At 47.7% G+C, this 20,736-nt stretch overlaps 10 protein-coding genes across 10 annotated transcripts; 3 read left to right on the top strand and 7 right to left on the bottom strand.

The window, feature by feature from the left end:
- Positions 1–750: 750 nt before the first annotated feature.
- N7469_009800 (peroxiredoxin) lies at positions 751–1,665 on the bottom strand (the record flags this gene model as incomplete). Its single annotated transcript, XM_056648705.1, has 3 exons — positions 751–1,188; positions 1,254–1,435; positions 1,500–1,665. 3 exons carry the CDS (start codon positions 1,663–1,665, stop codon positions 751–753), a joined length of 786 nt encoding a protein of 261 aa, XP_056495836.1.
- A 450-nt stretch (positions 1,666–2,115) lies between these two features.
- Positions 2,116–3,197, bottom strand: N7469_009799 (uncharacterized protein; the record flags this gene model as incomplete). Its single annotated transcript, XM_056648704.1, has 2 exons — positions 2,116–2,852; positions 2,915–3,197. The coding sequence occupies 2 exons, from the start codon at positions 3,195–3,197 to the stop codon at positions 2,116–2,118; spliced, it is 1,020 nt and encodes a 339-aa protein (XP_056495835.1).
- Positions 3,198–4,938: 1,741 nt separating this feature from the next.
- N7469_009798 (WD40 repeat domain-containing protein) lies at positions 4,939–7,837 on the bottom strand (the record flags this gene model as incomplete). Its single annotated transcript, XM_056648703.1, has 8 exons — positions 4,939–5,595; positions 5,652–5,950; positions 6,002–6,133; positions 6,180–6,314; positions 6,365–7,311; positions 7,365–7,516; positions 7,576–7,733; positions 7,798–7,837. The coding sequence occupies 8 exons, from the start codon at positions 7,835–7,837 to the stop codon at positions 4,939–4,941; spliced, it is 2,520 nt and encodes an 839-aa protein (XP_056495834.1).
- A 252-nt stretch (positions 7,838–8,089) lies between these two features.
- Positions 8,090–10,029, bottom strand: ilv3C (putative dihydroxy-acid dehydratase; the record flags this gene model as incomplete). Its single annotated transcript, XM_056648702.1, has 3 exons — positions 8,090–9,271; positions 9,334–9,545; positions 9,618–10,029. 3 exons carry the CDS (start codon positions 10,027–10,029, stop codon positions 8,090–8,092), a joined length of 1,806 nt encoding a protein of 601 aa, XP_056495833.1.
- A 549-nt stretch (positions 10,030–10,578) lies between these two features.
- On the bottom strand, positions 10,579–12,349 carry N7469_009796 (Cytochrome P450; the record flags this gene model as incomplete). Its single annotated transcript, XM_056648701.1, has 2 exons — positions 10,579–12,025; positions 12,081–12,349. 2 exons carry the CDS (start codon positions 12,347–12,349, stop codon positions 10,579–10,581), a joined length of 1,716 nt encoding a protein of 571 aa, XP_056495832.1.
- A 455-nt stretch (positions 12,350–12,804) lies between these two features.
- Positions 12,805–15,408, bottom strand: yme2 (uncharacterized protein; the record flags this gene model as incomplete). The annotated part of the gene is made up of 3 exons (XM_056648700.1): positions 12,805–13,367; positions 13,417–15,162; positions 15,219–15,408. The coding sequence occupies 3 exons, from the start codon at positions 15,406–15,408 to the stop codon at positions 12,805–12,807; spliced, it is 2,499 nt and encodes an 832-aa protein (XP_056495831.1).
- Positions 15,409–15,674: 266 nt separating this feature from the next.
- Positions 15,675–16,293, top strand: N7469_009794 (EMI1 family protein; the record flags this gene model as incomplete). The annotated part of the gene is given in 2 exon segments (XM_056648699.1): positions 15,675–16,077; positions 16,091–16,293. 2 exon segments carry the CDS (start codon positions 15,675–15,677, stop codon positions 16,291–16,293), a joined length of 606 nt encoding a protein of 201 aa, XP_056495830.1.
- Positions 16,294–17,164: 871 nt separating this feature from the next.
- N7469_009793 (histone H2A.Z-specific chaperone CHZ1) lies at positions 17,165–17,726 on the top strand (the record flags this gene model as incomplete). The annotated part of the gene is made up of 3 exons (XM_056648698.1): positions 17,165–17,293; positions 17,373–17,376; positions 17,533–17,726. The coding sequence occupies 3 exons, from the start codon at positions 17,165–17,167 to the stop codon at positions 17,724–17,726; spliced, it is 327 nt and encodes a 108-aa protein (XP_056495829.1).
- Positions 17,727–18,432: 706 nt separating this feature from the next.
- Positions 18,433–19,201, top strand: N7469_009792 (SNARE domain- containing protein; the record flags this gene model as incomplete). The annotated part of the gene is made up of 3 exons (XM_056648697.1): positions 18,433–18,743; positions 18,837–18,930; positions 18,998–19,201. Coding segments are annotated over 3 exons (609 nt in total), but the record flags the coding sequence as incomplete, so codon positions are not given.
- Positions 19,202–19,589: 388 nt separating this feature from the next.
- On the bottom strand, positions 19,590–20,736 carry N7469_009791 (uncharacterized protein; the record flags this gene model as incomplete). The annotated part of the gene is made up of 2 exons (XM_056648696.1): positions 19,590–20,645; positions 20,704–20,736. The coding sequence occupies 2 exons, from the start codon at positions 20,734–20,736 to the stop codon at positions 19,590–19,592; spliced, it is 1,089 nt and encodes a 362-aa protein (XP_056495827.1).

The raw sequence follows: 20,736 nt of genomic DNA, 5'->3' as shown, positions 1-20,736 counted from the left end.
GGCAGGGTTGACAGACGGGTCACAACAGATCAGGCACAAGCAATCACCCGGGTCGTATCACAGATGGATGGCGAGTTAGGTGATACAGAAACTCTCAAGAATCCGGGGATTTAATCTGACTTTTAGCATCTCATAAAAGGAGGAAGAATCCACGTGCTGCCTGGAGTTCTTTTTTCATCTCTTCAGTAGACGATCTTTGCCCGGAGGAATGGATCGACTTGGCCTGTTCAGAGAAACAAGGGTGATCATGGTGTTCGCTTGCATAACCGAGTGATCCGTATTCCATACAACTTCGTACTCGAGTTCGAAACGCAGAACAGGGATAGGTGGAATCGCTTCGGCTGTTTTCCATAGCGGCGACGCCAATGCTGGGATTGTAGCCCAAAATAGGAAGACCCGTCGAACTATGAACGACGATCCTGCAGCCCCGGACTATCATTTCCCAGAATAGCCTTCTGTCAGGGGTTTCAACGGTACCCAAGCCATCAATGCACGATTCGACATGATGTTTGATGAAATCTGTGGAGCATTGCGATTTGTTGTTGTTCCAAGGTTTGCTTGTCGAGATTTACCCGAAGTCTACTCCATCCGGCATGAAAGCCGGGGTTGATAATGGAAGAATCGCGATCGACGGCCCACTCTGTTCTACAAGGGTTCCTTTTTCCTGTCGCGTGGGTGATTTTTGATTGACTCGTCATATTCTTATTTTACATTGTGTGGTCCTCCACGGGATATCCGGACCTTGGCAGTTTAAAACTTGGTATAGCGGAGGTATGGCTTAACCTCGCGAACCTCACCGAACTTCTTCTTTGCGTCGGGGGTCGACACAGAAGGAGGAACAATAACATCATCGCCAACCTGCCAGTCAATTGGGGTGGTCACGCCCTTCTTGTCTCCAGTCTGCAGGGAATCGATCACGCGCAGGACCTCTGCGGAGTTACGGCCGGTCGAAGCGGGGTACATCATAGTCAGACGGATCTTCTTGCTGGGATCAATAATGAAGACGGAGCGGATGGTGAACGCGATACCCTTCTGGTCAATGTTGTCCAGGTCCTGCTGATCAATCATGTCGTAGAGGAAAGCCACCTTACGATCGGCATCAGCGATGATCGGGAATTGTACGTCGGTCGATGAGACCTCATTGATATCCTTGATCCATTCGTCATGGGAGCCGATGTCATTCGCACTCTGAGGGGAAAGAATGTTAATCGATGTAACTCAACCCCATTCCCCAAGAGCACTTCTCGACTTACCAAACCAATCATCTTAACGCCACGCTTTTCAAACTCATTCTTCATTTTCGAAAAAGCACCGAGCTCGGTGGTACAAACGGGAGTGAAGTCGGCGGGGTGAGAGAAGAGGATGGTCCAGCTATCGCCGATGAACTCATGGAAGTCGATTTCACCCTTGGTGGTCAGAGCTTTGAAATTGGGGGCTATTCCATTAATAGTCAATATTTCGAGCAGGTCTTATAATGAAGTACGTCTGCAAGTCCATACCGGTTGAGCCCAGACGTAGCCGTGGCTGTTCCTGGGCGGGAGCTGCGAAGAAGCGGCGGAAGGCCGGTTGAGCACGAGGCAGCTGAGTGGACAAACGCGCCCATGGAGCGGCCTTGGGAGCCGACCTAAAGGCACGACAGACTTGAGGAGCAATGAATGAAGCCATTTTTTTTTAAATTGATCAATTGACAATGGGATAGAATTGTGAAACGAGAAGAGTTCAGAAGTTCCCCGGGTTTGCCAGTTCCCAAAATGAACTCATTGCGGGGCTTATCTCATCAATCACGCAATACGCTAGCCTTATCGGGTAATCAGCTTCTATCAACTTGTTTTTACACTGGAGAATTCTAGACATGATGTGTACGAGATGGAAAATGCATGAATGTGGTATCTCGATATACTCTGATGTAGATAAGTAGTGAAGATTGATTCTAGATATTGACAGAGGGTATAGTACACAAGCTGTAACGCAAAGAGTGGTGAACGTGAGTTCCAGTATCTGCTGTACACGGAGGCCAAGTTATATCATGGGAAGTAAGAGCGATGTGAAAGTCGAAACTTTGGAGGATGTCGAGGGATCACTACCCAAGCAAATATACGGGTACATCTTAGGATACTAGTGCTGACCTCTCCGTCGAGAACGACCCGACGGTATCCCATGTTCATGACATGCTTCCATGCATAGCCCCGGGTTTGGATTTGGATCAAGAGATCCACGCGCCTTGCCGATAAGCCAATCAGTCAATGTGACGAACTTGGCCGTACGATCCTCACCATCCGCTTCATCAGCATGCTCAATAGTATGAGTCAAGATGCGGCCTTCCTCGTCGAAAGAGAAAACGAACAGTCCGCTAAATTGCTGTTCCTTGGAGAGTTTGAATATCGGTTCTTCGCCTCCGAGAAGCTTACTCAGGCCTCTATTTGTCCCAGTTTCAGAAGACGAGAGGTGATTTTGTGATCCGCCTGTCGCGATATTCTCTTTGCTGGTGTTTAGTATTGATTTGTGTGGTTCATGAAAAGGCCTGCTGTCTGTGCGAGGTTCAGTTTTCCATCGCACGACTAGTCGCTCGTCGCCGCAGTCATGCTTGTCGCCGTGCTCTGGTTCCAGAAGTGTACCCGCGCGCACTATTCGCTCGCTGAGGATCTTGAGCTTTACATTGCCGACTAGCGGCACGCTGCTCCATGCGACGGGGACTGTCCATAATGCTGCCCGGTATAATGTGCGGCCCTTTACAGTGGGGAGGTGTGGGTGGGTAGAAGGGAAGAGGTGGAGGTTGACGCTTGGAGCAAGGATCTCCGGTGGGAGTGTATTGTACAAAATAGTTGGAAGTAGAGGTGAGAGTGTTCGTAGAGCTGGAAGCATTCAGTCAGTTGCATTGTCCCTGAAATTATAATCATCCATATCTTGCGCTCACTTTTCCCGAGTTTCAATACTCGTTCGTCTGGCGGCTTATGGTCATTCCGTGGCCCGCCATCCAGGCCGTCAAGTCCATTACGTATCCTTGTTGGAGAGAAATGTGTTATCGGAGGATTTGTGGAGGAGTCTGCAGGTAGCCAGGGCTCTTGAAGGATCCCATGACGCGGATGGGCGAGTGGATGATTCGGCGTAAATGTGAACGAGCGGCCCGCGCAAGACGGATGCTGCAGTTGCAGCGGCCGTAAGCGTAGAGAGCGCGAGGCTGGGAGCAGCTTGGGCATTCTGCCGGGACGCAGATTTGGAGTAACGAGGGTCATGCCATGGAGAGGGAGACAGTGAAGTTGGAAATGAGTTGGGAGTTGAGAAAGTTGGATGCGGAGAGGCCTTTCCCGGTTTTGCGGGCAGCCAATCACAACGCGTCGGTATACAATAACCTTTTATTGTATTAGCACATCCAATGAACTACAGAGAACACAGTTGATATTCAATGCATATTGCATTTATACTCCAAATAACAATAAAATAACGAGCCGATGAGCCATCAAATCGATAAATTTCTTCAGGAAGCTGAAAGAACGCGAGAGCCGATCGATCCATGGAAAGAGAATGGAGACCTAAGATTGGGGATCGTGAACTACCAATACGACAGATAACAGTCCATGTTATTGACTGGACAAGGAAACCCGGGGATCTGGGCATGCAATTAGCACCATCTCCTAGGGGCAGATTGTGGGCTGTAGCAACATTCTTGCTCCAGGTACGTCGCTTATAATGTTTGGAACGGATTTATTGACAGACGGACCTTGATTCTAAAGGAGTTGACATCTTCAACGACGAAAAAGCTGGCATTCTCTCTGTTGTGGACAAGACCACAGCAGCCATATTCTGCAGTCAAGCCTATTACGAGATATACACTTTTGTACGGAGTCACAATGCGGATGTTATGCAAAATCTGAACATGTCTTACTGTAGGGCCGGCATGACTTTAATCTATGAAAGAGATTTGTCTTGTAGAATCGTTATTTTCCAATTTACTACATCAATGTTACATTAGTAGTATTATGTTGCCAGATCATACTCCGGCTGGTTTCGAGTCTCGGAGATAATGACGACTGAAAGAGGGGGAAAGTTATCGGAGTTTGTTGAATATAACAGACTGTTTAAACTAACAGAACAACATGTTCCGTAATGGAAGCCATTGATGTTGTGAAGTTCAGTCATCTTCATAACGAGATATCTGTCCGTCTCTATTTTTTCAAAACTGAGACTGTCTGATGTCAAATGATTTTTTGAATATTTTTATTATATTCAATAATATAAACTGGAAATATTATTTTTGTTTTGTATAAATTGCAATATATTTTGTAATAAAATTTGTTTATATCGATATTATACAGGTATTATATATATTTTTATTTTGTTAGAAAAAATTGACCTGAATGTCACCATCTAGATCAAAAATTAAAAAACTAGTTGATAAAACTATTTGGTAAGATTCTATAACCGCGACAATAGTTTAACTGTACGGAATATTATGTTTGGTGGCCGTAGTATGTAACATATACTCAGAATTATACAAATGATTTCTGGGGGATTCAAGCAGCACTAGAGGCTGAAATATTAGTTTGTGTCTACCAGGCCTGAGCAAGTGGACTAACAAAAGGGCGTGCAGAGTGGGTGGCAGGCTGTCCTTTTTACACTCGGCGAAGTGGTTGCAACCGCCTAGGGGGGGTGCTGGATTAATGTAATGTCATGAAAAAGCAGGAAAGGCAAGGAAAACAAGAGAACAAGACGGAAAATGTTAACTACTAGGAGTCATCATATCACGAGACATGGATAGGTGGAGCGGTCACGGCGATACGTCGCGGCATGGCAGCAATCAAGTACTGATGGGTCTGCCGTTCAGGGGAAGGAATGAGTCTAAATACTATACACGCCATCTCAGGAAGTAGCAAAAAAGCGTCTTTGAGAAGTCATATCATTTGATATTCGTAGGATCTTTCCACGCCATACATTCTAACTTCACGCAAGTTCATCATCGTCATCATCCATGCCTGATACTCGTCGTTCAGCCAGATTCCGAATCTTATCTTCCAAAACACCGCGGCCATAGCGCTCAGCAACCTTGGCCGCAGCCTCGACCATTTTTCCATTGCGATCTGTCATGAGATTAACAAGTTCCAAAGCTTTCATGCCGCGTTCTTCGCCTTCTCTGCACTCAATGGCCAGCATCTGTAGCAGAGTCTTATCGAGCTCCAATTCTTTACGAGCCAATTCGGCGCGTTGTCCGGAGGTTGCATTTGTGGAGGCCAGGAGATCGCGGAATAACGAGAGAAGGAGACTTCCCCGAACAAAACCTTCTTCGAAACGGCTGCTTTGGTTCGCATCTGCGCCGTCTTCTTCGGGTCCCTTTGATGGGTTGCTGGAAATAGGTACCTGGAAGTCGAATTCACTGAGTAAGGGTCGAGGGAAGTATGGGTTTTTGTCACCGCCCTTCAGGATAATGCAGTGGAATTTGCCTTGGGCAACGGCGACAGGCCAATAGGTCTCCTCTTTACGACCACCTGCGAGACGAGAGAGCTGCTTGGTATCCAGGAGAGGAACCCATCGAGCTTGTCCTGGTGTACGCCAGTGTTGAAGAATTACCAGCACACCGGTTGAGTCGTAGACACAGGGGTCCTGGATATGATTAGTTATGGTCTGCACAGCCAGAAACGGGAAGCTGAGGGACGTACTCCGGTGTCGGTGAAGAATACACTTTGTAGTTGAGCTCCGGGGGGTAGAGCAACCACGTCTTCATTTTGGCAAATTTCATCGCGCTTGACATTCTCAACCGTGTAGTGTAAGGTTGCATATCGGCCATCAGCCGATACAGAGCCATTGCCAATGGTCATGATATAGTCTCGCCAAGCGGCGCAAGTCACGGCCTGACTCTTTTGCCGGTAGACTCTGTAGGGTGTCCCAAAGAGGGTATACACTCGTACGTAGCCTTTGGTCGTAACAGCAACGATATAAGATTCGCTCAAGGCAAGAGCTAGTCATTTGTTAGAATCTCACGAAAATAACACGACAGGAGATATCTTACCTCGAACCATTTCACCCTCAGGCAGTTGAGTACGCCAGTCTGCTCGTGTCGTCCAGGTCTCGTGCGGCCGGTAGAAAATCGTAGCAGGGCTTCCGTCGGAAGGATTATTAGAGAAAAGCGTACCGTTGTCATCTATGTCGGTCAGAGCTGCTTTTTGGTCAGGACTTATTTAACGTACTCAGGCAGGCTTTATCGTATTGATAAGGATCAGTAAAGTGAAAGTCTCGATGGAGCTCTCGGTCATAAAATTCGACAGTAACCGTATGATGTGTTTCCTGGTCGACAGTCCATACAGCGCCAGTCAAATTCAAGCCTTGTAATGGTTAGTAGAAGACACGGTATTTACACGAAAGATCAACTTACATAGATACCGTCTGTTGCCAGCCCATGGTGTACTTCCAGGCTGAAGTGGTGGGTGGCTTTTGGGCTGAACAGCACCAGAGTAGAGGCGCTTGGCGTCAGGGCCATCTAGGTCATCAAGATGACCATTTGGTCGTTTCCCATGCGCATTCAGCTCCTCGGCATAGCCAGCACCATCGTCATCATCAACAAAGTCCTCCATTTCCTCGTCGCCGCCAAGGATATCATCCAGAGAATCCGGCGTCCCTGCTCGGACCGGCTTCCGCATTTTCTCCTTAGATCGATCTGCTAATGTCTGTTGCACATTGTTGGAAACATCAGTCAATGGCCCGGCAAATATGGGAGCCGCTTGTAGGGACTTCAGCAGCTGAGCTTCATGACTCTTGGGGACAAAGTTGTCGTGGATGAAGAGTTCACCGTCCGAGGTCGTGAAGGAAAGTGAATTCTTGGTGGGGTGCCAGGCAATGTTGATGACATTTCCGAAGTCATATCGTTGCAGAATGCTTTGAGTCTTCGTCTCCCAAAGCACGATTTGCTTGTCAGCTCCAGCCGTAACCAGCAGAGCTCCATTTGGAGACCAGCTCAAAGCGGTAATTTCGCCGGTGTGTCCATTGGCGAAAGTCTTCTCTTTCTTCCATTGTGATACCGAGTATATAGCTACATCCCTGGTTGCCTCTGCAACAGCAAATGCAGTTCCATCAGGGTGCCATACAGCTCTTGAGGTTGCCTCGGACTCGGGCTCGAGTTGTCGAATCACTCCATCGAGCTTCTGAATCAGCTCTGGCTCGTCCTCTGCCAACGAATATATGTAAAGGAGACCGTTGGTGCTGGATACGGCAACGTATCGACCATTGGGATCAAATGTGACATGCTTGGCGGACTTTTGTTGTTCGCGGAGGTACTTGATCTGCGACATATCTTCGACCTTGACGAGCTTCACGGTGAGATCACTAAAGAGCCAGATTAACTTGTTGTTCCAGTATTATGCTTCAATTTTACTGACTCGCTAGCCACAGCCACCCATTCTCCATCTCTAGACAGGGCTAGGTCTCGAATCGGTAGCGCGCATCGTGTCAGGATCGGTCCCGACTTGCCAGTTACTGCGTCGTATTGCCAAACATTACCATCTTCACTGCCCATAACAAAGTATTTGTTCTACCAATCCATTAGAAATTCAATTCGCAAATCGAGGGATCGTGTTCTCTTAATCCTACCGTTGCGGCAACGCCAACATGTCCATCCATTCCATCGTCAACAGTCTGCGGCTCTCCATCTTCGTCAACAGTGTAGATACGAATGGCCGAATTCGAACCACCGGTGATAATTCGGCGACCATCTGGTGTGTACGTCAAGACAGTCGTCCCTGGGGTGTCTAGATTGTGATAACAAGGTCAGTAGGAGATCTCACTTGACATTCAAAGGCGACACCAACTCACGGGCTGGGCGCCCTCGAGGGCGAGCAACTTCCGAGCTCATTGCAAACTATCCTGCAGACAACTCTGCACAGTATGATATTGCAGCAACAACAATTCGCGGGGAGTCAATCGCAACTTGGAGAATCCCCTCTGGCGTTGCTCGGAGGTGATCGGCGGAGACGCGCGCGCGACGCGCCCCAGGGATTTAACCCGATTGGGAAAGTAGGGTTCAGGGCACGGAAGTATACATCAGAAAACGAATTACATACTGGGAACTTGTTCGGTTTGAATTTAAAATTATTCAGGTTCAATTTTATTTTACAGGTCCATTGGCAGTCAGGAAATCAAAATCGGTCCCCTCATGAGCCTGATTCACCGACCGCTCATACAACCCACGATAACCTCGTTTGTGCTTTCTTGCTTGAACAGGTCCGGTCTCAGCTTCGAGAAGATGCTTACGTTGTGAGATTCGAGATTTCAACACCTTCTCGGAAATATCAAGATGAAGTCTGCGACTTTCGATATCACAGGTAATCAGGTCCCCTGTTTCAACGATTCCAAATGGTGAATCTGGCACAGCGGCTTCGGGTGAGATGTGGAGGATGATGGTTCCTCCAGCAGTTCCTGACATACGACCATCGGATAATCGGAGCATGTCTTTTACGCCTTGAGAGGCGAGTTTCTTCGGGATGGGGATAAGTCCGGCTTCGGGCATTCCGGGGTTGCCAATTGGTCCTATCCCCTTGAGTACCAAGACACTATCCTTTGTAACCTCGAGAGCAGGATCGTCGATGCGCTGGGCCAAATCTACTGAGTTTTCGAAAACCACTGCAGGACCAGTATGCGTGAGAAGGTGTCGATCTTTTGAAGCTGATGCTTTGAGGACTGCTCCGTTGGGCGCAAGATTGCCATGTAGGACGGCTAGAGAGGAGGATGGGAAGAGAGGGTTTGATAAGGGTCGGATGATATCCTGAGCAAATGCAAATTTCTTTGTTGGTACTGAGTCCAGGGTCTCTCCCAATGTCTTCCCAGTAATTGTCATGGCAGAGAGATGTAGCAACGGCCGCAGGACTTGGAGTAATGCCATCATGCCACCAGCGTTATGAAAGTCATTCATGTAATTATCTCCGCTTGGCTTCAAGTCGATTAGGAGCGGGGTCTTCTTCCCGATCTCTTCGAATGTCTCCAAAGTTATCACACCTTGAAGTTGAGGGTGTCTGTTGGCAATGGCGAGCAGATGAACCACGGCATTCGTCGAGCCGCCGATAGCTTGAAGCACAGTAATAGCGTTCAGGAATGACTCTTTTGTTAGGATTTCCTGAGGCTTAGATGAAGACTTGGCCACGGCTACAGCATTTGCACCGGTCTCCTCGGCAATTCGCAGTCTTGCAGATGATACGGCCGGTGCAGATGCGCCACGAAGAGGCATCATCCCCAGAGCCGCAGTTACACAGGCCATAGTACTGGCAGTCCCCATAACGCCGCATGTGCCAATCTAAATTAACGGTGTTAGACAGAGCCCATATGACCAAGATACAGACACTACGCAGTACTTACTGTGGGAGCAAGCTCTTCGTTAATTTCTGAAATTTCCTCAACATCGATCTCGCCTGCGCGAAACGCGGCCCAGTTATTTCGGCAGTCTGTACATGCGCCAATCCTTTTACCTCGATGACTACCAGGCATCATAGGGCCGGTTATGAGAGGTAGAATGGGTTTATTGGCAGATATACCACCCATAAGCTGTGCAGGGACCGTTTTATCACAGCCTGTAAATATCAGCAAATGTATGTATCAATGTACAGCATGTATCGCGCTGCTTGATAGGATTTGATACTAACCTCCAATCATGATACAAGCATCCAATGGCTGCGCCTTGATCATTTCCTCGGTATCCATACTCATCAGGTTCCTCAAGAACATGCTCGTCGGATGCGAGAAAGATTCATGAACACTTATCGTTGGAAATTCTATCGCCAATCCGCCATTAAGTTGTACACCACGCTTAGCTGCCTCAATAAGTTGTGGCACATTAGCATGACATGGATTAAACCCCGAGAAGGTGTTGATTATCCCAATTATTGGACGTGAGAGTGCATCTTCTGAATACCCCAATGCCTTGATAAACACCTTTCGAAGAAATAATGAGAAATGAGCATCGCCGTAAGATGTTAGGCCCTGACGAAGCCCTGAGATTGAGGCTATTGGTTTGTCGAGCTCGTAATCGTCATTGGGCTTTGTTTCGTTTTGCATGGTGAGATACTAGATTCGGGATAGATGAATGTCCCGCTGTGAAGGTAACTCTCTAGCCAATCCACAGCTTCATAATATTCAAAATAGTAGCTCGTGGGGCTTATATATGCCCATCTTTTAAGTGGATGGTGTCATTCGGGTCAACTCCGATCGGATATTATTCCGTGCGGGTTGCTCCCGTCTCCTTCACCCCCGCGTTCGACCTTCCATTTGATTTGTAGATGAGTGAAAGGGCAAAGAACAGGGCTGTTTTTATTTGTTTCGGGGGTGTTTGATTTGTTGAATTATATCATCTCGGTCATCTCGGGCTCGGCCAATGCACAATTCGCCGAAGGATAATGATCAATGGTTGAAAATTGTTATTTACTACGGGCATCAGAGCCCTATGGTAACCTTGGTATGTGAGGTGATGCAGTCTTGTGGTCTAAGGCTAGTATTTAGATAGGACTGGAATTAGGATGACTGCTATTGAAAGGAATTTATAATGAAACGCTCTCTATATGACATGCATTATGAACTGAATACCAACACAGCCTTCAAACGAGTAGCTCAAGCAGTCGGCTTCAGGTTGACCCTGATCTCCTTCGAGGGCTGGAAAGAGCCCCAAGCTGGCCAATTATTGGGTATTTTCAGATCTTTGCCTTCGGTTGGCATTATTTCCCACATCGACAAGATACCTGCAGTAAAAGCTAAGATGGACTGCTCATTAAATTGATTGTCCTTGGAGCCATAAAGCCCCTCCGCAAAAGGCCCAAGAATATCGGCATGGACCTTCTTTCCTCCGGATGAAGGATCAATCACAATGAATCGAAGCGGGTCATATTGTTCTGGATTCGAGAAGCGCCGGGGGTCGGTTTGGTAAGCCACATGGGGCATGATAATCTTCTCACCCTTGCGCATTTTGTAGCTGCGAGGTTCAGTGGCATCATCCACTGACTCAGATAAGATCATATCCGAGTCAAATTTTCTGAAAGAAACACCGGCAGAGTGAAGACGGATAGTCTCGTAATAGCATGCCTTGAAAAGTGGGCACGAGTCAAGTACCCTCTCGAGGTCAAGGCTGAGACGAGGAGGTTCATCAAATGGAAATCCTGTCTCTTCGCGACTCAGCCGAGTCGATTTCACGTAGGGGCCAACCTCGGTTCGTATCTCCTTCAGAAGTGCGCTGTCTGCGAAGATATGGAGGACAGTCCAATAGGTTATCTTGCTAATATGTTCAAGCAAGTCCCAGTATAATGATAGATAGCCGGCAGCGCTTCCATTTGGTGTCAGATCGAGCTTACGGAATGTCCGCATTCTTTGCTTGAAAAGCTCAGAGACATCCTCAAGGTCACGAAGCTCGAGTCCGGGGTCAATTCCGTCATCCCAAGCACAAAATGCTCGGTAGAAGACAGATGTGATATGGACAAGTCTGTCACGTGCGGCATATCCCGATGATATACCTGGCGAAGGTGTGGCGCGAGAAACTCCGAGAAACATCGAAGGGAAGCTGGTGTCAAGCTTCCATAGATCTTCGATTACCATGGGAAAGTTTTCAAGAAAGGCTTCCCCCATCAAGAACGTGGACATGTTGTGACCCACGAAGTTTCGGATCAGAGCAAAAAGACTAGCTTCGCAGATTGTTTGGTTCTCTTCGGCGAGAGATACTAGACTGTCGCGTTCCCAGGGGGTTTGGTCTACGAGACTTCTGCTGAAGCTCACCAAGGTTGGAATATTGCGTTTTACTAGGCCAGTAATAGCGGCCGACGCATCTTTCAAGAATGGTTCTTGATTCAAGAGAGCAGGAACATCGTCGCTGATCTCCCTGTTGGAATTCTGTTGCAAGGCCTGCATGAGGCTGCGATTGCCAAAGACATTCTGCAGTGCTTGGTCGAGAGCTAGATTAGGTGATGTATTAGGTGATGACAAGATCTTTTTGATCATTGATGGTGAAATCACAGTATTATGTGTTTCACCGCGTAGGTAGACGCCAAACACCGATTCATTCATAGAGTCCCTAGTCATTGATAAGCGATCGCATGAAAATAATGTAGTCTACATCCACAACTTACCTGAGTGACTCGAATAAACTGGCATAATTCCACATAAAGGAAAAGCCATGGCCGAACCAAGGGAACCAATATGGCGCTAAGCGTGAGACTTGAGGCTCTGAAGGGTTTGAGACACGCTGCCGACTCCGTATGCCACTGATGATACGGGTGACGACGCATGACAGAGCCAATATGATTAAGAACTTGTTCCAGCTCATTTCAGACAAGCCATCCTTCATGGTTTGGATTAGACTGTTAGATGGCGTTTCGTAGTTCCAGTGGTCCTCCATAATTGTGACGGGGCGCAATGAGAGAGGAAATGGACAAACAATGCCGATCGAGGCCCGACGCCAAATTCAACAGCGCCCACACACTGCTGGAACACAAATTGAAGGTGAGGATTAATCAAGACAAGAAAATTTCAAAATTGCCGGAATTCTGGCCCGGTTCGTGTTTAAGAAGGCGCAGCAGGGGAATTTGGCCAGGTGGAATTCGTCTGCTTAGCTCATCAACGACGGCCTGAGACATCCAACGCTGGAGAGCAGCCCTAAAAAAAGCTGAAGCACACAGATGTGCTAGATTTCTTGCGAATATTGGATGAGATTACAAAAGGAGGTCTTGCACATATTTTAAGGATTATTCGATGAGTGAGGAGTGTTAAATTTGAACTCAAGTAAATATTGCAAAATCGCCAAAACAGTGCTCAAAATATACATCAGGATACATTCTCAAAGACGATAAGCAACTACTTCTCGCTCTGCAACATCTTCTGCAAAACAGCACTATCATGTTCATACTTCATGATCTTCGCCTGTGAGCCCTGAATCTTACGAAGGAGCCACTCAATACGAGATGTGAGCTCCCCAGGATGTTTCGGTAGCGACCCAAGCAGTTGCAGCTCTTGCTCATACTTGCCAATGCCTTTGTTCTCACCGCTGATCAATTCTCCGAGAATCAATAGGTCAAGACGAGACTCTAAGGTCTTATTCTCAAGAAGTCGCCGGAATGCAGCATGGTAGACGGGCTTTCCAGGTTTGATCCATCGTGGGAATCCTTTCTCGGATCCGACGGAAATGAGCTCTGCCTGCTCTAAAGCTCGAAGTGTTGCTTCTCCGTTGTCTTTGAATAGATCCGCAAGAAGAACCTTGTTGTAAAGCAGGGCACCATCCTTGGAGTGGGCCAGAGATTTGATGATGTGCCACGCCTGTTCGCGACTCCATTGGGGATCGACTGTGGAGGTATCCGTACCAAGGATGAAAATTTTCAGGATTTCCGACGCAGATTGTTCAATTATACGATTCACAGCAGCTAGAAGAAGTTAGCGGAGGTTCTGAAGTATTATAAATGTAAGACCGACCTTGAGGAGTTTCTCCAACCTCGATTCGATGTGCCATGAACTCGAGATCAGTCACCCGACCACCCAGTATCTTGATGCAATCATCCAAGCCAGCTAGATTTTCCTGTCGTTTCGGCTTCGGCTTGTCTTTTCCATCAGAGCCCTCGGTGTCCAAGTGGCTGAGCACAAAACGGCGGCCCACTTCCGGAGAGCAGTCACCCAAACTAACCGTGCGGTAAACTTGGTTGGGAAGTGCCTTGCTGAGCGGCTTCGCGAATGAAGAGTCCGTAGTCAAGAAGATGACGTGAGCAATATTCGAAGTAGTCAACCCAGCTGCCCATTCAGTGAGCTTGTCAAGAACGACACTGCCCTCGGAATCATAGACAAAGTTATCAATGACCACGACAGGCCGCTTCTCGGGATGGGCTTCGAGATATTCATCATCGCCCATGCTGGCATCCTTGTCATCCTTGTGTCTACCCTCGAGAGCGACCCGCTTCATAGCCACTGCGGTGTTCTGCCAGATCTTGCTCAGCTGGGCATCCAAAGTCTCTGAGAAGCCGGCCTTGGTGCCAATCATTCCTTGTGCAGCGAGGTCAATGAAACTGCTGATACTGTTCATCCAAGAAAATATAGGCCGGTAGCCAACTTGAGCAGCCGCACGAGAAATCTTGGCTGTATCTCCTCGAGCATCTTGGATTTGCTTGCAGTCAATGATAACCTTGTATTTGCGATCCTTCAAGGCCTGATCCAGAACGAGCTCCCGTTTACCTGACCCTCGCGGCCCATGAACAACTATAAAAGTCTCCGCCGTTTCAGTCAACCAGGCTTCCAACTGGGTGATATCCTTTTGGCGGTCTTCCCAAATAGCCGTGAGGCCTCGAGGATCCGTCTTGCGCTGTCCGAAGTAGGTGATATTGGCTTTGCTAGCTTGTCGGCGAATCCATTGCAAGAAAGAATTCTCCTCAGCATGAAGTGTAGCTTTGATCTTCATTTTGATGAAGAAAGTTCGGATAGGATCGAAGATTATGACTGTGATCGCTGCGACCAAAGCAGCTAGGGCAGGAATCACGATTCGGGGGTGATTATAGATCCAATCCTTGATCAACGATAGCTTGATTTTGCGCTCATAGTTGATCTTGAACTTTGTACCGGCCTTGCCACCACCCTCTTCCTCCGAAACAATATATCCATGCAGACAATTTCTTGCCATGACAGCGAATCTGGGTCTGTCGAAACGTAAGGTAGCATACCGCGGCTCAAGCTTCGAGTCTGAAGGCTGCGGGTGAATATCCAACAACTTTCCATACGGTCGGAATAAGGTGTACAAAGCCTCTTGAGTCAATTCTGTAGGTGCGCCCTCGCTTGTGCTTGGGAGAAATTCGACTTTCAAAGATGCGCTCGGGACTCGGTAAAGATCCTCGATCCATGGACGTCCCCGAACCAAATCTGCATCTGCTCTCTGAAGTGGATTAAACCAAGGACGTATTGGGGATTTGGCAAGATGCTCTTTGACAGCATTTTGGATTTCCTCATCATTAACGCCGGGTTTTCGCGCATACTTGACGAAAACACCTCCTTCCTTGTACCGTGTGATGACTTCTTTGATCTCAAGATCCAGAGATTTGGGAAGTGCGCGCTGCACTATCTGGGTGGGATCTGCTGCAGCTAGGTCGGGATGGTTGATTCGCTTCAGGATTCCTTCCAGGGGCTGGACATGGCTGAGAGGCCCCCGCAATAGCCATTGAAGTCGATGTGGGAAGATATCTAGATCATATTAGAAGACAATATTCCATCAACCTTCTAGTAGTCGAATTGCTCACTGTTGAGGTATATTACGCCTTCATCTTCGGCGAGTTTAATGTGTCCTGATTGAATCGATGAAGAAAAGCGTATATCGACAGAAGAGCGCAGCGTCGTTCCCCACCTCCAGCCAGATGCCCGGAAGCCAATTCTGGACTGTAAATGAGGAGCTCGTGCTAGGGATGTTTTCGAGAATATCGCTGGTCTCATGCTATCAGTTGTGCATAACGAGACTGTCGACCACCACCTGGAAGGAGAAAGAAAAACAAGCTTTCAAGCGATGACTGCAGGTCCAAAGCAGCCCATCTCGATTCCCCGAAGTAATGACGTCGCGCATCGGGCTTATCGCTATCGGGAAGGTCTACTCCAGCACGTGACTATTGCGATTATGTATCGACGGAAAATCGCGTCGCCGCCGTCGGGGATGGCTCGGAATCGCCAATCAAAGACAATTTGTCACATTCACCTCCACAAACATGGGTTGGTGGTCACGATCGAGTCCTCAAAAGGATGGTAATAATGAAGCATCATCAACATCAACATCAACAATTCAACCCGAGGTCCCACCGCAAGGCCCGCCTCCGAAGCAATTGACCGCGGATCAACAAGCAGAGCTGGAATTCAGCCAGATCCTGGCTAGTCTGCGCGAAGAAGAGGATACATTTGCAAAGAACCTCCAGCAACAAAAGACCGATTCAAATACCACCGATAAATCATCCTCCGCAATTGCACCCGATTCCCTTTACCAAGATGAAATGTCCTGCCGTCAAGCCTTCGACTATGCGTTTTTCTGCCAGTCCTTCGGTGGTCAATTCGTCAATGTATATCGATACGGAGAGATGCGCTCTTGCAGTGAGCATTGGGATAACTTTTGGTTGTGTATGAGGACTAGGGGGGTGGTCAGATGATTTACGGAGGAAGACCATTCGAGACCACAATCGCAAGAAGGCCATCAAATATAAGACTGGTCCTAGCAGTGAAGATGTTTGGGATGTGCGTCTTGAGCCGGCTCGGAACGCCTTCCAGGGAGACTTTGCTGCGTTGGAGCGTGAAATGAAGGCGGAGGAGGAAGCTCAAGCAAAGGCAACTGCATAAAGGGGTTATCTTTGGGTTGAATGAGGTGTTGGCCTCTGTCGCACTGATCATGTCATGAGTATAAGTATTATATCCCGGGTGTGAATCTGTATATTAGTTTGAAAGGTTGATAACATCTCTACTTATGTTCCCGGGTTCAATGAATCAACCATCAATTGCAAGACTCGATAATTGCGCTCAAGTACCCTTGAATGATTTAGAGGACGAGGCAAGTTGACTTTTTCTAGAATAAGTGCTCTCTGGTGAATCCAAAAACGGCTTTGGAGCTGAGAGGTCTTGTCCATCAGAGGCAGCTAGTTAGTTTGGAATCCTCTAATGGTAGCCATAAGATGAACCACACAGGTTCACGTACAGTCACTGAAACGAATAGGAGTTGATGATCTTTGGGCTCTACCCTCTGATTGAAGCATGCATTACCAGTGACCACGCAATCGAAGTCTAACACATCATATTGCAATTGTAGGATACCTTGATACAATGTATCTAGAGGCCTGAGGAGGACCTATGTTCACCACATCCGTCTATTTCTTTCCATGCCTCTATCCTTCTCCAACTACAAAGGGTACGTACTGAATCTGAATATAATTCTATCACATCTTTAAATTGCCTTCTCCCTGTACTCCGTAGGCCCAAACGCAAAAGCCATCTTGGTTTTGGGACTCAGGGCTGGCACTGTCACGGGATCTCCACCTGCACAGAGTCTCTGACGAATCACACCGCCGAGGGGCCTCCCTTACTGTTGCGGGTTGTTTTGGTCAAGCTACACCTTACTTTGCAGACCGTCTCTTTTAAATCTCCTCCTTGACACCCGTCTCCTTTGCACATTTACTACACTCCACATATCTCCATAACAACCTTATATCTTTACACAATGGGTGACCACGCCACTACCAACGACCCCTCCAACGCCACCTTCGAGGAGAAGGGCAAGGGCAAGGACGTCCAGGATCAAATCGCGGAGGACTCCAGCGACGAGGAGAGTGACCAGGAGCCTGAGATGGTGAGTTAGAATCAACCGCGCCAGCGCTCGCCGGAAAATTGCCATTGAAAAGTAATTTGCTAACTTTATTACCATCTAGGTTGGTACGTGATGACCCTCCACCCCTCCCTCCAACAATCGCATTTGCCACTTTCGCATCCTTTGCTACGGAAATTCCCCTACTCGCTATTCTATTGCTCCTCACAGGCATGCTTGATTGAAATCACTGAGTACATTATGCTAATAAAGCGTGATCACAGACGAGGAAGAGGATGACAACAACCTCGAGCCCATCTCCCAAGACAACATCATCTCAGGTGGTCGCCGTACACGCGGCAAGATCATCGATTATGCCGCCGAAGCCGAGAAGAACAAGGATGAGATGGAGGACTCTGAGGATGACGAGGATTACCAAGGCGCTAATGACGACGAGGATGACCAGATGCGCGACTAAGCGCATGGTCTTGATGACGGATCTCAATTAACATAGGACTTTGGAGGATTGGCGCTATGGTTTCTGAAGGAGGTTCTCTCGTGCGCCTTTGTGGTTAGCATCTCACCTATGAAATGTCATGGCCTGAGCCTGGCAATGGACATGACTATGAATAAATGAAATGAAGCCTGCTTCTGTCTTTGTGTATGCCTTGGACCTCAGAAAAGGGTGTCAGTACCGGAGGTGTTGGTAAGCTAAGAGTGAGTGTCAAGGAGCACGTATATTGTCTTGTCCGGCCATGTAGATTTTTTGAGCTACACATATACTTGTGAAACTCCCTCTCTATATGAGGTATTGTAATCACGCATAAACGCTCGCAGACACCAAGCATAAATCAACAGATCAAAATCGAGTCCACAGTAAAATCTCCCAACGCCAATTCAAGAAACAAACCGAAATTCAAAAACTAAGATCCAAACAATTCATTGTTGTCTCGGCCATAAACAAATAATTGCATCATCACGTGCATCGCCTCACTTCGGGCAAAGACACGCTTTGGCCACCTGGTTTTTGTCCGCAAGCATCAAAAACCAAACTCGAATCCCCAAAAGTCCCCAATAAATCACAATTCTCACGAAACAACACAATGATCCAGAAACCCCACTCATCAAATCAATAACCTGACACAATCGCTGATTGGAAATACTTCACATAACCTCGGTTCAGCGCGGAACCACGCCTAACGCAATCCCGCTATGGCTTCACGGTACGCGACTCGTTCAAAGGGGACCGAAAAGAATACTCGACCGTTCCGATATACTATCAGAGAACCTATTGGAAACTAACGAAGACATTTACTAGATTTCCCCGCCAACGTCCTTCGAACTTATTCGATTCATACGGTGGCGAGTCTCGTCCTGCTAGTAGGTCGCCCGCTCCGTCTGGGGGGTATGGGTATGGAGGGTATAACGGGAATTCATACGGGAATGGACATACGAGGGATCCGGGATTATTCCGAAATGCAACACCTGACAAGAAGTGAGTAGAAAGGAATGAAGCTTTGCTCTGATTTGAGTCCCGGAGATAAGGGTGCAGAATAAGAAGGGGAAGTTTTTAACTAACATGACAAAGGGGACATTACTCGGATGCCGTCCTTGACTCGTTAGAGTCGCAGAATGATGCTGAGGTGGAGGGTATTTCTTCGAAAGTGAAGATGCTTAAAGATGTGAGTTAAGGATGTCCTTGCAAATGGGATAACTTGGGTGGTTTGTATCGAAGCTAATGGTTGACAGCTTACGATTGCTATTGGAGATGAAATTAGAGATACTACGCACATGACGGATTTAGAGAGTTCTTTCGAAGGAACTCGAGTGAGACTTCGGGGTAATATGAAGCGTATGCTTCGTATGGCAGAACGAACTGGTGTTGGATGGAAGGTCTGGCTTGGTTTTCTCTTCGCTGTCTTCCTATTGTTCTTTTATGTCTGGCTCTTTTAGTCTGGGACTATAGGGTTGGACTTCGGGGTTTTCCCAATATTTAATTTATCCTTTTACGTTGGATGGATTGACCGTGTTGTTTGCGGTTGTTCTATTCAGTGACTTACATACGGGTTATCTTTTTAGCATGTACCTTGGGTAGGGTGTTTGGAGTTGACTTAATTTCATTTTCATGTCTTTCTATCAATGATACATCTTGTTTTATTATTCTTGCTGAGTGCTAGAGTCCTAGCTTTAACGCTTGAAAGAGAATCCAGTCAACCACCCAACGACTGACACTATCATACAGCATAAGATAATCAAAACGCTCGAAAAATTCCTAAAGACTCCAAAGTACAAGGTTAAAAGCATATGCAAACTTGCAGAATCAAACGATTTGCACCCCCACTCAGTTAAGACTATCACGAGGTCCCCCGACATGTCGAGGAAATCTCCGTCCAAATCCACCGTGTCGACTGCTCTGACTAGTAACTGAAGCACGTAGTTCATCGTCTTCAAGCAAAATACTGCTCGAGTCAAAGGCATCACCACCCCCACTCCACCGATTAATGAATCTGCGCTGAGCCTCCGTTTCACGTTCCCGACGCAATGGCGGCGGTGGTGGTAATCCACCCCGGCTATTGGGGGTACTTGTTCTGAAATTCGAAGTGAATTGAGGACGCAGTGAATGCGAGTCCTCGTCTTCATCGTAATCATCATCTTCCTCCTCCGTATCCGTATGCTGCCACTCGCCTTCCTGTTCAGAACCATCCTCCGCCGCGTCAGGAATATCATTATCCAAATCCCGACTCTCACCCTCTTCACTCATTCCAAACCCTTCATCTGCAGACGGTATATCACCGTCTAGATCGGGCTGATTGTCAAAATCTTCTTCAGCCTCTTCCTCATAAAGTCCCCCATCATCATATCCATCATCATCATATCCTTCCGGTATATCTTCGTCCAAATCCCGCTCCATATATCCCTCCTCATCACCAATATCCTCGCCCTCCTCCCCTTCCTCAACAAGCCCCTCCTCTGCTTCTGGTATGTCCTCGTCTAAATCCCGCTCCATACCCTCCTCATCATCCTCTTCGCCTTGTGTCATCCCCAGATCATCTTCCATGATTCCTTCGCCGTCAATAGCGCCCATTTCCGTTTGTGCTGCGGCGAGCGCCTCTTCACGCTCGGCTTCTTCTTCTTTCATGCCTTGCATTGTCTTTGCGCAGCCGGCGGGTCGAATCCAGGAAGAGCCATATGTAGCGATGTTTTGCTTGCGCACGCGCAGAGCGCGCTCCTCGGCTGCGAGTGCGGCGAGACTATTTGCTGGGGAGCGAGAGGGGAGAAAGGCGCGGTGAATTGAGAGATTCGAGGCATTTCTGCGGGATTGAGTTGCTGGGTCGTTTATTTGCTGCGTCGATGAAGGGTGATATGTTTGTGGGGAGCCGAACCAGAGCTCGTGGGACTAGGTGTTTGTTAGAATGGTGAGTTTAGAGTAGAGAGGGGAAAAGAGAGCCGCTTACGTCGCGAGGTGTGATGAATGGTAGAGAAAGCAT

Source organism: Penicillium citrinum (assembly GCF_028827155.1).
Source record: "Penicillium citrinum strain IBT 23319 chromosome Unknown utg000009l:1.0-4274883.0:1.0-4276374.0, whole genome shotgun sequence".
Lineage (NCBI taxonomy): Eukaryota > Fungi > Ascomycota > Eurotiomycetes > Eurotiales > Aspergillaceae > Penicillium > Penicillium citrinum.
Note: the sequence above shows the minus strand (reverse complement) of the source record. Positions and strands in the feature narration are given on the sequence as shown.